This window comes from Marmota marmota, unplaced genomic scaffold (assembly GCF_001458135.2).
Source record: "Marmota marmota marmota unplaced genomic scaffold, marMar, whole genome shotgun sequence".
Taxonomy (NCBI): domain Eukaryota; kingdom Metazoa; phylum Chordata; class Mammalia; order Rodentia; family Sciuridae; genus Marmota; species Marmota marmota.
The window spans coordinates 5046367-5063764 of record NW_025999961.1 but is presented as its reverse complement, the minus strand read 5'-3'; the positions used below and the strand labels follow the sequence as shown (position 1 = coordinate 5063764).

Genomic DNA, 17398 nt, shown 5'->3' with positions numbered 1-17398 from the left:
AGCCGTCCAATGGTGAGCCCTGCTGGCTCACATGATCCTTACCCACCAATCAGACTAGCCCTGCTGACTCACATGATCCTTACCCACCAATCAGAAAGCACCCCATGCCAACTGTCAAACCCTTCAACCATTAAACTGTCATAACTGTCAACCACCCCTGGCTCTATAAATATGCAGAGCTGTTCCTCAATAAAGGGGCATTTTCTCCAATGAGCCTTGTTCATTCTTTCAGTGAGGATATGGAGAAAAGAGAACCCTTATATACTGTTCGTGGGAATATAAATTAGAATCGCCTTTGTGGGAAATAGCATGGAGATTACTAACGAAAGCTAAAGGTAGAATTAGTATATGATTCAGCAGTTCTACTTCTAGATATGTATCCGAAGGATCACTATCTTGAAGTGATATCTGCACTCCTATGTTCACTGTAGAATTATTCACAATAGTCAAAGTAAAGAAAAAAACTAAATGTCCGTAGATATGAGGCATATAATTCCAGAATCCCCTTATATACCCAAGCCTACACATGCTCAAGTCCTTTAAATAAAATACTGTAATATTTGCATGTAAGCTATGTACATCTCTTATATGCTTTAAATTATTTCTTGACAAAACATACACAGGACTAGCATGCCAAAAGCTACACAATATTGATAAAATAAATCTAGGAAGATCTAAATAAACCCAGACACAAACATGGTTCATGGATTGCAAGATTCAAAGTAGCAAAGTTACCAATTCTCCCCAAGTTAACACACAGGTTTAATATAATTCCTGTCAAAATCTCATCAAGTTGTTTGTATATAAGATTATTTTTAAATTTACACATAAAGACAAAGAAGCTAGAATCTGCCAAACTCTTTTGAAAAAGGAGAATGAAATGAGAGAGTCTACCTAATATCAAGATTATACAGTCAAGAATGAAGACTGTGGGAAGTTGGTGGAACAGAACCTAAAACTTAGAAAGGGACTCACAGAAGTATGTCTGATTGATTTTTACCAAAGGATGAATGCAATTTAAGGGAGAAAAGACAGCTTTTTGACAAATGGTTCTGAAGCCTTTAGGCATCTATGGGTAAAGAAAAGCAGAGGAAGAAAGGGAAGGAGAAGGGGGGCTGGGAAGGAGGAAAGGAAGGAAGAAAGGGAAAGGAGGGAGGGAGGAAAAGAGGAAGGTACAGGAAAGGGAAAGAGGCAGAGAAGGAGGGAGGGAGGGGAGTGAAGAAATGAACCCCCACCTAAGTCTCAGCTCTCATACAAGAATTAACTCAAAGGGGATCACAGACTTACATGTAAAATGTAAACATGGGAGGTGACTGGAGGGAGGGGAGAAATGGGTATGGCTATAAGGACAATATCAAGGAAGTCTTGTGATGGAAACATTGACATCTTGACTGCATCCATATCAAAATCCTGACTGTGATTCTGTACAGTAATTTTGCAAAATTTTGCCATTGGAGGAAACTAGTTAAGGGTATGCCAGGTCTTTCTGTACTCGTTCTTAAAACTACATGTGAATCTACAACTATCTCAAAGTCTGATTTAAAAAAAAAAAAAACTGAAAATCCCTCATTCAAAATTTTAGTGCACATTGGAGTTCAAAACATGAAAGGAAACCTCAACGAGCCAAATGAGAAAGGAAAACATAAGGCCAGAGTTGAGTGGGAGATGAAGCTACATGGTTCTGGAGAGATCCATGACCATTCAGACTAGGAATCAGGATTTAATTTCCCAGGAAGGGCTGGAAATGAGGCAAAGGGTTGTGACCCAGTCAAAAACAGTACTCACTTTAATAAAGCTGCGGCTAAGAAATACTATGAGCAGGAATTAAAGAATGTCCTATTAGCAGAAAACAAGTATTTGTTTACTGTCCCAGATACATAGTCCAGAGCATAGGTGCCTAAACCAGGCCACTGGTGGAAGTAGAGTTCCCCAAAACATCAAGTCCCCAAATAATCCCATGGAGTGTTTCTCGCGAAGTCATTCAGTGACTGGGCTCTAAAAAATTCCAAAATCATCTTGGCCACCACGTGGTTCTCCTATACTTAGAACAAATCTCAAATCTGAATCTGGAAATGCCCACATGGTAGTTCCCACTGCTCCTCTGGGGCTCTGTGCAGTTGAAAAAGTCCCAGTTCTGCATACCCAAGTCTGGAGTAATGTTGAGCAGTATGTCGTTTCCTTAGAAAGCACAAGAGGAAAGCAAGGAGAAATTGAGAGCAGTGGTTTTCACCTTTGGCTTCTTGCTACAATCACCTGAAGAGAACAGTTCCTTCTTAGCAATGTTGGATAACACCACTAATAAACACCCACTGTTTCTGTTGGTCCAAAGACCACGTTGCTCTAACCCATGAAGAGGCACCTGGGTTTAAAGTTTCTAGGCTCTTATTAGCATGATAATTATTTGCATGCCTAGTGCAGAGAATGAGTTCCCACATTAGTGTTCTCCAGAACAGTGTGGATTCTGCATGTTTGTCTCTTGGATTCTTTAGTTCTATGTGCCCATCCTTCCAGATCAGGGGCTCTTTCTTCTGCTGTGCTGGTGACAGAGGGTAAGGTGATAATGATACTTATTGGTTGGCTTTCATGGTTGTGTTACAGAAATGAGAGATCTAGGACTACAAGGCAAGATGTGACCTGAAGCTAGGGTGAACCCTGAGGATGAGGATGTCTCCCAGTTCTACCAAGCACTACAAGAAGCTGAAAAGAAGAAGAAGGGCTCATTCATGATTTTTCAATGTTTATGGTCTAATTAGGGGAAATGCTAAAAAAAATCTACATTTGAATATCCAGATGTACACAAAAAGCCATTAAAAAATTCTTTCCATTTACAGTACATAGCAATTCATTCCCAGGGGTCCTTCAGATTTAAACGGTTGTACAATGTTTACAAGAGTTTTCCCACAGTATTCCAGCAAAGCCAAATTCTACAGATACAAGATAAACACAGAGCAAAATTTTGAAGAACAAAAATTCTTAGCAAAATGACAGTAATGGTGGAAGGACTTGGGACAAGTGCCTTCTGTATGAATGCAAGGTCACTAGCTGCTTTGCTTGGAAAACCTTGGATACCTGTCACCTTCAGGGCTCTGGAATGTTCCCCTGAAGTCACCCTCCCTGCGCACGCTGTGAGCACTGGTCACTGTCTCCTACTTCAGCAAGAGGAAAACCTCAAAAACTATCAGCACGGTCCCTAAGCATGCTGGCCATCGCTTGCTGGCAGGATGTCACTGCAGCTGCTGCCAGAATCAAGGGAGAACAAAGGGATGGAACTCATTTTAAATACAGGCTTAAACTTTGGAAAAGTCACCCTCTGAGAGGTGATGTATAATAGTAGAAAACTCAGGATTAAGTTAACTTGCACAATAAAATTATTTGATATTTCCAAACGACCTCATCTGCTAAAAAAAAAAATGGGGAGGAGGACAATGTACGAAAACCTCATCATAAGCCACACATTCCAGTGACTGGTGTTCTAGAAACAGGGGTGTATCTGCTTCAGTAAAGTCGTATTTATGAAAAGTCGGTGAGCCATAGTTTGCCAACCCCTCCTCTGAGGCTGGTTCTGACATTATCTCCATTCATAGATTTACAGATTACAAATGAAAGTGCACGGGGATCCACTCACAGTCTAAGATGCTACATGAACTCTGAAAGTGAAGTACATATATAGCCAACCATTATGTCGTAGCAGCTTCTCTTATCACCGTTATTATTAGTAAAACTCTAAAGCAGTTCAAATTCAGGTTTTTCTCATTCCAAAGGTGATGGCCAGCCATCCAATGAACAAAACCCTCAGAGTTGACCCAGAGATTGAAGACCCAACTCATGTCCTCCCTTTTCTCCTCCACCTGCCCCTCTGTCTCTTGCACTAAAACCCTCAGTGTCCTTACTCTCTGCACCTCCCAAATAAATCACGTTCTCCCCACCCCTCTGAAGGTCCAGATCATGACATCACAAGGGCCCAACTGTCATGCACTGATGCAGCTATGAACCTGTTGATAGAGGATCCAACAGGCTGAGGGTCTAAGGGCCTGGAGCAGGGGCAGATGATTGGCCCAAGCACTCACCAGTCCATGGCAGGCGCTGAGGGCTGCAGTCCCAACTGTGGTTCCCTGCTGCAGAACTGTGCCCCTGAGGTGGCAGGGAGGCCCCGAGGAGGCCAACATTTTAACGTGGGAGAGGTTCCCATATCTCTTCTCCACGATGTAGCTATTGGAAAGAAATCTCTGATTGACCGTCAGGTTGAAGAACAGGTCCTTCTCCTCGTGTGAAATTTGGTAGTAGACCCAGTCCTCTGAGGAACCCAAGTCTCTCTTCCTCCTGCTGCTGGGGACAGGAAGGTGCAAGCTATATGACAGGAAATGCCCACTCGCATCTACTTGAACAGGACCCACCACCTGGTATTCTGGCAGGGTCTTGATAAAATGTTCTGAAAGAAAAAAGAAGAAACTGAACCAGTTGAGTCCAAAGCAAAACAAATCCACTTCCACTTAGAACTCAGATTAGTCTGATAACCATATGGATATCATCAATACTGATTTCCCTGAGCAACTCAAATTTGCACAGTGCTTTCTGGTTGGTGACATGGCAGCAGTTGGAGCTGACACTAAAGTGAAACTCTAGATATCAATAATTTATCAGGGATGATGTAAGATGAGCATGAATTTTTGCAGAATACCATTGGAGAAGAGGCAAGATCAGCATGACAAACAGGGACATCATGAGTCTAGAATTCATTGACAAGTCACAGAGCTTCACTGTATGACAAGGTGCTTAAAAGACTCAGAAACTTCCTTCTAAGTCAAGTTAGAGGAAAAAGCCTAAAACATAGTGAACCCATCACATACAGATGATCCTTGTACCAATGTCAGCTTAAGCGTGATACAGCACAGACCACTTTAAAAAGAACTTGGGGTTGGGCATGGTGGTGCACACCTGTAATCCCAGCAACACAGGAGCCTGAGGCAGAAGGATAGCAAGTTCAAAGCCAGCCTCAGCAATTTAGCGAAGCCCTAAGCAACTCAATGAGACCCTGTCTCTAAATAAAATGTTAAAAAATGAAGCAGGGTGGGGGGCTGGGGATGTGTGTGGCTCAGTGGTCAAGAGATGCTGGGTTCAATCCCCTGCACAAAAAAAGAAAAAGAAAAAAAAAAGAAATTGAGTTTTTTTTTTCTTAATGTTTACAAAACACACAAAAGAAGATGCTAAAGGAATATATTAGGATCTGAAGCAATGGCTTAAAAATAAGATAACTATCACTTTAAAAATGCAAGACAGAATCCGGTGGTTCAATAGAGTGAGGCAGGAGGATTGCAAGTTCAAAGCCAGTCTCAGCAATTTAGTGAGGCCCTAAGCAATTCAGCAAGACTGTCTCAAAATAAAAGGGCTGGAGATATGGCACAGTGGTTAAGCACCCCTGGGTTCAATCCCAGGGACCAAAAAAGGAAAAAAAATGCAATACACACACAAAAGGTAAGCCTTTGACTCACCCAAATTTAAATCCCCACCACTGCCTCCTTATTTTGATGTTTGAGAATAACAATGGAGCTAACTAGCCAGGAATCAGTCGTCATAATCTAGATTATAGACTAAGCAAAACAAACCATTAAATGTGTAGTAAAAAAAACCTAATCTTTTGCTTCAGGGGGTAAAAAGGGGGAAAGAAAAAGAAAAAAAAAACATTTTTCACCTCCCAACTAAACCCCTGGAACCTTCTAACTTGCATTACTTTGCTAATGTTCTTTCCCAAAAGATCTAAATGTGTTTTGCATTATATCAAAATTCTGTTACACTTTACAGATGCAATTCAGTTTCTTTCTCTTCATTCCCCTGATGACCCTTGAAGTCCTCCCCCTTTGCCTGCACCTTTATTTCTGTATCTCCCAGAACAGCCTTACTTGACATTGTCTTTTACTATTTAATCCTATTTATCCCTGAATCTTTTGGAGACCAAAATCTTATACATCACAGGTATTCGGTTCATATAAGCTGATGTATTAATGAACAGTTTACAGCCGGTGGACTAAAAGAATTGAACTTGATGGGATACAGTTTAAAGGAGCTCTCCCCTCAGAAAACAATGGCATTCAAATATTATTTATGAAATCATCCTTCTCCACCTTGGATGAAATATGGGGCAGAGTACAGTGTTTCCATTCTCAGGTACTAATAAATAGTCTCAATTTTTCAATTACAAAAGTTCAGACCAATTACATCCAACTGGGACTTTTAGGGTCAACTTAACACATAGCAACAAAGACAAATCTTAAAAACAGTGCTCAATAAAATAAGAAACAAGACAAGTTAATACAGAGCTAATTATATTAATGAAAAATACTCATGCCCGTGCACATGCGTACACACACACACAATAACAGAAAAAATAGGAAGTTTTTCAGAACATGTGCAAACAAAAAGTACATATGGAACCTGTTAAAATGGGTTTTCATGGAGAGGAACTGGAGTAGGGATGGAGAACAAAAATTTATAAATACAAACTACAAAAGAGAGTTGTACAAATTATTGATGCCAGTGTGCCATGAACTAAGGAGTGTAACTGACTCAGTCTGCCCTCTATCTCCCACTCACTGCCCCAGAAATGTCTGGGCAGATCTAATATTGGCACTTCCCTGGCCTTCCAAGTTCAGAGCTGAATGAAGAGAGGCGTGGCCAGTTGGGAGTGGTGGGTGTGGCCAGCTTCTGCAGTACTCCCCTCCAGTTGCTTTTCTCTTCTGCAGCTCACAACAGTGGGCTGGCTGCTCCAGGTGCTGACCCCTGCTCTCAGGAGTAGCTCTCTGAGCTTTGGATGACCTCTATCACTGGGGATTGTCCAGGTCCCCTCAATGTGGGCAATTCCTCCTCCAACTGGCCATCCTTTGCCTTTCTATCTGTCACCCCTGTACTGTAGCTGATTCACCCCTATAGTATGTCCTCTTTGGCATTTTTCAAGATGATCCAAGTTGCCTCCCATGGGGCCCAAATCAGGCTCACAGGAAATAACCATGGTCCGTTCCCAGCCGCCCAGAGTTAGGGAAATCACATAATTCCTCTAAGGTCATCCCATTGGTTGGCTCTGTCACCAAATGCCATTCCACCTGGGCTTTTGCCTATCTGCATGTTCAAGCTCCTTACTCCCCAAATCCACCTCAAACTCTCTGAGCTCTTTCAAGACCCCTTCCTTTGCCTTAGATGGGAGCACAGTAGAGGGTAATGCCCCAGTACTCTGGCTTTCTCCTGAGAACGTCTCTCTCCAATATCTTTCCATGGACCTTTAAGCCTCTCATGTATGCACAAGAAAGGGGAAGGCTTAGAGTCATATCTAAGTCATATCATAGCTATGCTTACATGGTTCAGAATTCTCTTTGTGAATATGTGGGACATTAGCCTCTTTTCTTTTCCCCTTACACTTAAGGTCTCAGCAGAAACTAAGACCAAATTAAACATCTCAGTTTAAAACCATTTTACATATGCAAGTCTCTGCATCTCTGCACCAAAACAGAGAAACAAGTGTCTTTTCTAAAAACCAGTTTTTCCAGAAAGCCATTACTAAGTTAATGAAAGTGAACACAACCAAAATCACCTAAATTAAAAAAAAAAAAAACAATTCTGAGTAAAATGTTATACTCTTTGGACAAAACTAAAAACAATTAAAAATGTTTTATTCAAGAATTTCAAGTTGTCATGAAGTGGAGATTGACAAATGCAATTTTAAATTGATCTCACAATTTTAAAAATGGCCCTAAATAGGGCTGGGGTTGTGGCTCAGTGGTAGAGTGCTTGCCTAGCAAGTATGAGGCACTGGGTTCGATTCTCAGCACCACATATAAATAAATTAATAAAATAAAGGTCCATCAACAATTTAAAAAATATTTTTTAAGAGAGAGTGAGAGTGATAGAGGTAGAGAAAGAGAGAGAATTTTTTAATATTTATTTTTTAGTTTTTGGCGGACACAACATCTTTGTTTGTATGTGGTGCTGAGGATCGAACCCGGGCCGCACGCATGCCAGGCGAGCGCGCTACCGCTTGAGCCACATCCCAGCCCTTAAAAAATATTTTAAAAAATAGTCCTAAGTAGATAATTTTTGTGAATCCCTATGTCAAAACGGCGTTGTGCATATTTAACAATCATGGCAATTACGCAGAAATATGAAAACAATAGGATATAATAACAAAGGGGTAATCAATATATAATTGTATCTTCACTACAATTGCAACTGCGATACACATACACATGCACACACATGAACCAAGCCTTTCAGATGATGTGTAAAAATGATGGTGATCTTTGGGGGTGTGATTTTCCCTTTTGAAATTTGTCTTCCCTATGCTGTTTTCCCAATTACATGTAAATAGTGAAAAGGACCAGGTGCTATGCTGGCTCATGAGAGGATTAGAAAAGTGCCAGAAGAGGGGATAAGGAAGGGATGCCAACACGCCAATGCCTGCAGCCTGTGCCCATCTCAGCTGGCTGAGTCCCTAGGGAAGAACTAACCTGAGGAGGTATCTCTGCACAGTTCCTGGAGATGAGGAGGGAGTCGCAACAGTTAAGCACAGGGTCCTCTCAAACAGAAGGAGTTTGGGGTAACCGAAAGGGATATCAGCAGGAGATAAGGGTATAGGGAAAAGTAAGCCAAAGGGTGGAGTGAGCCTTGGACATTCTTTCTGCAGTGTGCAGCCCCCCGGCCATCCAGCAGAGAAAGGTAATAATCCCAGTTTTGAGTTAGAAAAACAACAACAAGAAGAATGAACTTAGTTGAAGAACTATTTTGATTTTTTGCAGAGAGAAACACATCCAAGTTTCCTGACTTGAAATAAACCTAAGAGGAATTGCCTCTAAAGATATATCTCAGAGATTTAAATATGATTTTCAAGAGTACAAAATGAAAGAATAAGGCTTGCCTAACCCCTGAAATCTATTGCCTAAAAGAGTAAAAAAGCAAACAAATTTACAGATTTTTTTTACCCAATTGCTTTTGGTGTAATGAGTTTTGAAAGAGAGCCAACATAAATTGACTGTATAATAATAATATAATGATAATAATTATAGTAACTTTTTAATGAGCACTTACCATGAGCCAGGTAGAATCAGGCTTCCCTCATTCAATATTCAAAACAACTGTGTGGTATAAAATCAGTTGTTATGCCCATTGCACAGATAAGAAAACCGAGTCTAAAAATGCAACATTACTTGGGTCAAAATGCTGAGACTTCTATTTCAAAATTATGCTTTTAATCAAGGAATTGCATATGCATTAAGAGAAACAGATTCCAAGAGAACAAACAGAGTTAGAGGAAGCAGCACTGCTCCTAGGGATGATGACCAGGAAAGAATGGCTTGATCTCTTTATTTCTCAATTCACTAGACAATGCGTGGAGATCAGAACTGCCTCTTAATTGGCCATGGTAATGGGAGGGAGATACAATCAATTTTCCCTTCTGATTTGCTTGCAAAGGAAGGTAGTTGGAAGGCTCCAATGTACTAATAAATGTAATGGATTTAAAACAATGCTTGACCAGTACCTTTGACCAGCTAAATCCTAACATTGTTGGTATTAAAGATAGAAATTTGGTGACCTGGGATCTCAGGGCTCTACATATATGTAACCTCTAGGCAGAGACAGGAGAGAAACCCATGCTCACCTTGACTTCCTCTGAGTCGGCACTCAGTTTAGATTAGTTACCTATTCCCACAGCCCTCAGCAGAACTCACAGGGGATGTCACGTGGATGGAGAAAGAGGTGTCAGGAAATAATAGTAGTCCTAATTTTTTATCATTTTTTATGGTCAAGTATGATATTAAGAGTATACCTGTCTGGTATTCTCTAATCCTCAAAGTCCCCTGGGGGCAGTACTATTAACTGTGTCCCTCATTGCTATGGTTTATTCCTCTAATGTTCATATGCTGGAATTGTGGTCCCCAGTATGGGCGTATTGAGATGGTGGAATCTTGATGGGATGGGACCTACTGGAAGTGGTTATGGTTAGGTCACTGGGGAGCCATGCTTGGAGAGAATGAATGTACTTCTTAGAGTATCCTGTTTAGTTTCCCTGAGAGCAAATCGTATAAAGAACAAGCCTAGCCCCTGAATCCCTCTTACTTCCTGTCGTACCATGTGATCTCTCCCTCTCACACCTGATATCATCACCATGCATATGTTGTGACAGAGCCAGAAGGCCCTCACCAGAATCTGAACCAATGGGACCCCTCATGTATTACCCAGTATCGGGTACTTTGTTATAGCAACAGAAAGTGAACCAATACACTCATCTTAGCCTCCACTCCTATCTGTGTAAAGAGACAATAAAGAGGGATGAGGGTAATCTGACCCGGAGCCTGTACTTTTAAGTTCTGTCCTTACCACTTCTTTGGGGTCTACTGAAGATGACTTCGTGGGGTGTCAAAAAGCCTGGGGGAAAGGCAGGGGACATCACAACCTGCACTAGGGTTTGTGGAAATAAAGGATAAACCCTGAAAAGTTTTATTTGCTTTGTTCAAAATCATCTTTGGAAACCTAGTTCTTCATGAGAAATTCAGGGAAGCCTGTGAGCACAAGAGCTTTCAAAAATATAAAAAACAAGAGATCTTTTACCCTTGGCTTGGAAAGGAACGAGAGAGAAGAGAATATTTGTCTGACAGCTTTTTTCAGGTTTAGGTTGCTCTTTTTTATGAAACATTCCACCAATTTCTGTGTCATCCTTATATAGTGGCCATGCTCATCTCTGTATAGTGCCCATTTTGGAACTTTGTTGACGCAGGACAATCTGTACTTATTCTTTATGTTTACTTTTATCTAAAAGATCAATTGGTTTTCTAAGACCCCCTTGCTAAACAAAGTAATGAAATTCCTGTAACAGTCTAGAGTGTTGTGGGGCAGATGGCTCAGGAAACACACCAAGTCCCAGTTGTCCAAATTGAAGAGTCTTTTATTTAGCCGGTCAGCCGGTGACTGCCCCGCACAGGACCCATAACTGTCTCTAGAGGGAACAGCCCCAAGCCTGAGCATTTTAGGATATTTAAAGGCAAAAACCATATCTGGGTTGCCAAAGCTGCAAGCAAGCAGGTAAAGAAGTTGAATTGGGCAGTTAGCAAGACAGTGCAATGGGTACATGGGTATTTCCCACAGGACTTTCCAGGTTGGCATAGCAACAAGCAAGCAGAAGGGAAGGGGGTCAAAATGACCCTAGTTCAGTACACACTAGACAATGGTTACTAATATCTAGACAATAAATCTCTGAAAAGGTACATTGCCCAAGAAAAATGGAAAGCAAAGAGAACAATTTTACATTGTATAAGAATTGCTATTTTGTGTTGCCAAGTATGTTATGCTAGGTAACTATTAATGGGTACAGAGATGGGGCTTTCTGGTGGAAGAAGCATTTCTTATGTGATATGAAGTCTCAGTGTAAAATGGAATCTGATTGGTCATTGTCCATGTAGCCTGGCCCATAACAAGAGGTTTGTTCTCATAATTATCTTCCATGGGCTATCATAACCATACAACTGTATTTTTGTTATAGATATTGACTTATGTTGACAAGTTGTGGAGAATCATGTTAGTCCCTTCGAAGTTATAGAATTCTCCACAGAAGATTGGATTTGCCCACCAACCCTATGAAAACTCATCTGCCCACCAGACAAGATTACTATAATTAACAAAATGAAACTGCAAAGTCTCTTCTTACATTAAGAAAATATCTAGAATCCTTTGCTTCTTGCAAAAAATTTTTTTTGCAAGTAGCATAAATAAATGATCATAGCTCTTGTCTTGAAACACTGCAATACACCTTCTGTTTTGTGGGGGTTTTTTTTTGGGGGGGGGTGGGGTGGGAGTGGGTACCAAGGATTGAACTCAGGGGCACTCAACCACTGAGCCACATCCCCAGTCCTATTTTCTATTTTATTTAGAGACAGGGTCTCACTGAGTTGCTTAGCACCTCACTTTTGCTGAGTCTAGCTTTGAACTCGAGATCCTCCTGCCTCAGGTGCCTGGCTCCATCTGTTCTTATGCAAGCCTGTGCACCCTGGAGCACATCTTTAACGTGGGATAAAGTGCCTGCCCTGTTGATTGCATGAGATTGTCAAGAGCAAAACAGACCATGGAAATGACTGGTGCCTTGTTAACCGTGTAGAGGGTCCCTGACTTTCAATGGTCAGCTTCATGGTGGTGCAAAAGCAATAGGCATTCAGTGGAAACTACTTTGAATTTTATTTTTTTCCAGAGCCAGTGATGTTTGGTTATGATACTCTTTTCTGATGATGATGAGCAGCAGCAGCAAGCCCCAACTCCTAGTCAGCCACACAACTGAAGCCAGAATTAGACAGACAGTCAGTATAGATAGGTAAATCAAGGAGGCCAATTTGAGCGAGTCCAGGAAGTCGGAGACTGTCCGCTGAGGAACTGAAATGCCTTCAGAGGCCCTCCTCCACCCTTATCAAGAACCTGTTCCTGCTCCAACCTGTCGCTAAAGTAACCTGTCCCAGGAATTGCCTCTTCTACATTGAGTAGTAAAAGTTGTTAATTAATGTGTCCTGGGCTGCTGCATCCTGCCCTTGCCCCTTCAGCCACCTGTTTCCCACCTTTTGGTAACCCCACCAAACATCCCCTGGACCTAGTCACTGTGCAGGAAGGAGAAAGATAAGGGGAAGAGAGCAGGAGAACAAAGGAAGTCTAAGACTTATAAAAAGATGGAACACCCTTGCTTCTTGGGATACCAGGATACCAGCTCTGGCCCCCTCCTCCCTCTGGGAGAAGTCTATGTTACCCCTTTTTTAAATAAACCCTGCTTTATATGCTTGCCTCTGCATGCTTCTCTAATGTTCAAACTTCAACATGTGGGACTTGTCACCTGTAACCAGAGGCATCACAACCACAGGCAGAAACAGCCACCTGGTAGTATATTGTGTTTCTAAGCTGGGATGTAGGTGAGGTTTTGGTGCATTAAGTACGTTTTCAAGTTAGGATACTTTCAACTTCAATGGGTTCATCAGAATGGAACACCGCTGTATACTGAGAGCATTTGTACAGAAATAAATAAACCTAAGGGGATATTATTGGCTGTAGAACAAAGGCAATATATTATGCACAAAGTTAGTTTTTCCTTTTGTTTTGGTACTTCGTTGTGAATCAAAAAACCTTGAAAAAGTCATAGTACATTCTTACATCAGAAATGAGTGATGTGGAGAAACTACTGAGCAGAGTTAGTGGAATCTTTTGGCTTCTAGTCCCTGAAAGGATTTGCTTTATCTTTGGTCAACCCTGGGAACTAGAAGGACCCTTCAAGATTATCTAATATGTGGATTATCTGGATCTGTTTCCAACTATGAGACCCTGTGTTGCCTGCTTCAACCCCCTAGTGAAGTGGAATTTGGTAGTTGCTCAAAAAATACATCCTGACTCCGACTAACCACCTAGGCCTCCCATTTCTCATCTGTAAAAATAAAGATGAGAAGGTTAAGTGAGATGATTTCTGAAGTAGCTTGCAAGGTGACATATTCAGGATCTTAGTGTAATTAAAAAATGTTGTCAGAGTGGAAATGGAATGTCATTTGGGGGCAAAATCTAGGTCACCCTATTCCCTGGAAACTTTAGAATCCCCTTATAATTATAGAGAAGAGTTCACCCTCTCCTGTCTTCTCCTAAGTCTCTCCTCTTTCTACCCCTTTGTTCTAAATGGAAGTCTGCTTAGAAATTTCTCCTTAGCACCAAGAGTGGACTGTTTATAAATCCATTAATGAATTAAGATTGGTGAAACGCCTTTTAAAAACAGAAATTATTTTAAAATTTAAATACATATGCATCACTAATAAACCTGAAGCACTTTATGTTGATTTTCAATATTAAATATCCTCAGGTGACTAGGGAAAAGACTCCCTTCTCACTTTCCAGAGAGGAACCAGTAAGGTTGAGGGGTCCACTCTATACCAGGCTGAATTCCCTTAAAAAGATGTGCAGCAAGTGGGGCTGAAACCAGTGCAGGAGAATGTATGTCTTTGAACCAAATCCTCTCCAAATGCCCTGGGAAGTGCTTGCAGGCTTTGTTTGTGCTGCCTCAGAAGAGAGACTTTTCACAAAGGGACTGTTTTTCAAAGAACAACAAGCGCTGCTATTTTAAACTTGGGGGTGGGAGATTATATCTCCACCGTTTACACAAGCCACTGCTGGCTGATTGACATCTCACCCCAGTGTTTGCGGGCTCCAGCTTCCAAGTAAAGCAAAGGGAGGGAAGGACTTGCATCAGATAGCTCTCAAAGCTGCAGTTGTCCAGTTCACCAGCAGAATTTGAACATTGCAACGTGGGCAGAAAACCCAGCCTAGAAATCCCCTAAACTTGAACAAGCTGGCAAAGTTTGTCACCCAAGTGGTTCTGGGCATTAAAAGGTTGTGGCAAAAGAATCCTTCCCAAGACCTGACCACAGTTAGCAAACACGGGACTTAATGAATGTTAACTGAGTGCTTGGGGTGGGGGAGGGGTGGTGAGTGTTATTCCTAATATTTCAATGGGGTAGTGCTGCAGCATTGTAGGAATCAGGCTCCAGTTCAAAACCTTGCTCTACCATTAGCAGGGCTCATAAACCCTCCAATCTTCAGCTTCCCCATCAATGAAGTAGGGGCTGAGTGCAGCAAAGGTTCCTGCACTCTGAAGGCTTCAGCTAGTGGTCAGATGGGCAGATACACACAGGCCATTGCTGTTGCTCTTTCTTCACCAGAGGTACAATAAACTCTCCAGCAAATAGAAAAAAAAAATGTCTCTGACCTTAGGAGTCCAAAGGGGTGGGGGGAGCAGAGGCCACAGTACCACCTGACTCCAAGCTTTAGGTTTAAAAAAAATAATATTAAAAATAACAAGCTACGGGCTGGGGTTGTGTCTCAATGGTAGAGTGCTTGCCTAGCATGTGTGAGTAACTGTTCAATTCTCAGCACCGCATATAAATAAATAAAATAAAGGTCCATCAACAACTAATAAAAATATATTTTTTAAAAATAACAAACTACCCAGCACACCGCCTCCAATGGTTTCTATAACATGCATTTCACAATCTTCAAAAGGAGAACCAGCCAGCTGCCAGGCAGGACCGGAACAGTGAACCCCTTCAGAGGTAAATTCCCCCCACAAAGGCTGTTATTTTAAAAATACAACCCTAAATCTTTCCAGGAAATCAAAACACAGCCAAGCGTGCTCAGCAGGAGGGCGGAATCACATTTCCCCTTCCCTGACCAGGAGTTTAAGACTAACTAGAAACACTGCACTGACCGCCGGTGCCCAGTTGGAACTTCTTTAGAAAACGGATTTTTTTTTTTTTTTTTTTTTTTTATGTTCAGAATTTGAGAAATAGGAGGTTGCAACAAAGCAGCAAAGAGAAGACAAAAGAGAGAGAGAAGTCGCCAGCTAACTCTTGAGTCTTTCAAAGACCGCAGTGTCATCCGTGTGAAAGGGCGCGGGACACTCGCCTTTCAGTGGGAATTACCGTCCTCCCCCAAATGCTGGCTCCGGAGAAAGGCAAGCGTACCCACTGAGCTCCCAGCCCAGGTTTCCTTAAACTGGGCAGAAAGCGGTGTGCAGGGTTCAGCTCCACCGGGTGGGGGAAGGGAGAAAGGAGCGAGCAAGTTTCCACAGGTCTCACCACCACTGTTTTAAAAGGAAAGAAAGAAAAGCCACTGACCTTGCCTCGGGTCTGGGAAACGAACCGGGCCCGGCTGAGGTTGTCTCCCATAGCAAAGCGCCCCAAAGTTAAGGAGCTGAGCCACCACGGACAGGTTTGCAAGCCAGCTCCTCTGGGCACATGGCATGATTCAGTTGTTAGGGAGAAGGAGAGTCAAAAAGTTTTAGCCCTCAGTTCCCAAAATCAAGGGCTCGCCTGTGGCCGCGCAGGAAGATGCAGGGGTGCATGGTCCAGGCGTGGGGAAGGAGCCGCTGCAAAGCTGCTGTTGATCCCCCTTTCGTTTTTTTTTTTTTTTTTTTTTTTAAGCAGAAAGGGGCTAGGTACCTTTTTCCCCTCCCTCCTCCTGAAAGGGGAGTGAACCAGCTGACAGTGTCCGCTTTCGGCGGGGTGTGGAGTGGGTGGGAGCGGGAGGGCGCAGCCCACCCCAGATCCCCACCCCTCTGCCTTTGCACCCCGCCCGCGCGGCCTGCAGCCAGTTCGGTGCATCTTCCTCCAGGACTCCCACTCCCGCCCCGCCCAGAGCACAGGCGGGCCAAATAGGGGAGACCCGGGAGATCCACCCTGAACCGCACTGGAGGAAGTTGCTAACTGAGGCCCCCAGGCCAGCCCCTCGCAAATGTTGAGTATGATCATGAACCACTGGGGACCCAAGTCCCTTGTCCTCCCCAGCTCCGCGCTGCCTGCTTTTCTGCCCAGTTCCTTAACTTTTTCTAACATTGCTCGGCCAATGCTCTCTCTGACTGTTCACCAGCACTGACCTCTCCAGGATCCTCTTCCAAGACACCCACTTGAAAACTAATAGGCAGTTTTCCTCTTTGCCAAGTCACACAAAGAGAAATGGTCCCAGCTAATTTGCTAGCTTGACTCTGGACAAGTCCCCATCATCTGCACAGTGAGGTGACTAGGGCAAATGGCTGTGAGACCCTCTAGTCTGCAGGTCAGCGCATGCTTTTCTACTTTGAAAATCTCATCTTTCCTAGCCCACCTCGGTTCACTCAAAAGGAAAGTGGTATCTCAGGAAGGTATCTATCCAATCTGCTTGTGGTGGGCCAGCATCTATTCTGAGGCTCAAGCTGTGAGAGAATGCCACAAACCAGGGTGTTTGCCAGGCATCTAGAGAATTTACTAGGATAGTCCAGCCAAGATTTTTCACTTCTGGGCTGAAACAGGCATCCTTACTCCATTCAGGAGGAATTTGGCCTCCTTATGGAGGTCTCCCTGGCTGACAGCCAACCACATGAATTCAGAAAGAGGTTTGGGACACCAGCTCACCCAATCCTACATAAAGTCAGGTGGCCAAGTCAACCACAGTGGCTCAAATGCAAAGTAGTTCCCCCAGGCCTGGGATAAGTGGTTGGAAGAACTTCACAGTGGATAAAGAGAGATCAAGACTTTTGGAAGGGTATTATTAACTTCCTACTATTGTTGAAACAAATTACAAACTCAGTGGCTGAAAACACCTATGTGACTCCTGCCACCTAATAAACAAATGTATTGCCTTAAATTCTAGAGATCTGAAATAGCTCCTACTAGCCGAAAATCAAGGAGTTAGCAAAGCTGCATTCCTTTCTGCAGGCTCTTAGGGTGCTCTTTTGCAGCTTCTAGAAGCCACCTGAATTCCTTGACTCAGGGCTCTCTGATCTGCAAAGGTAGCATGCGTTGGGTGGAGTCTTTACATGACCTCTCCCTTCGTTTTCCACCTACATGGACCCTTGTAGTCACATTGGTCCCACACT

At 42.7% G+C, this 17398-nt stretch overlaps 1 protein-coding gene across 5 annotated transcripts in view; it reads right to left on the bottom strand.

The window, feature by feature from the left end:
- Adamts12 (ADAM metallopeptidase with thrombospondin type 1 motif 12) overlaps positions 1–16118 on the bottom strand; it is a 299094-nt gene extending 282976 nt beyond the window's left edge. For 2 of the 5 annotated variants that reach the window (XM_015496380.2, XM_015496381.2), the window contains exons 1-2: positions 15663–15980; positions 4068–4429 (exon numbers count right to left, since the gene is read on the bottom strand). In XM_015496380.2, the coding sequence (XP_015351866.1) occupies positions 4068–4429; positions 15663–15789 (489 nt within the window). In that variant the 5' untranslated portion in view covers positions 15790–15980. The other 3 variants (XM_048802926.1, XM_048802927.1, XM_048802928.1) reach the window with 3 other exon arrangements.
- Between the last annotated feature and the right edge of the window lie 1280 nt (positions 16119–17398).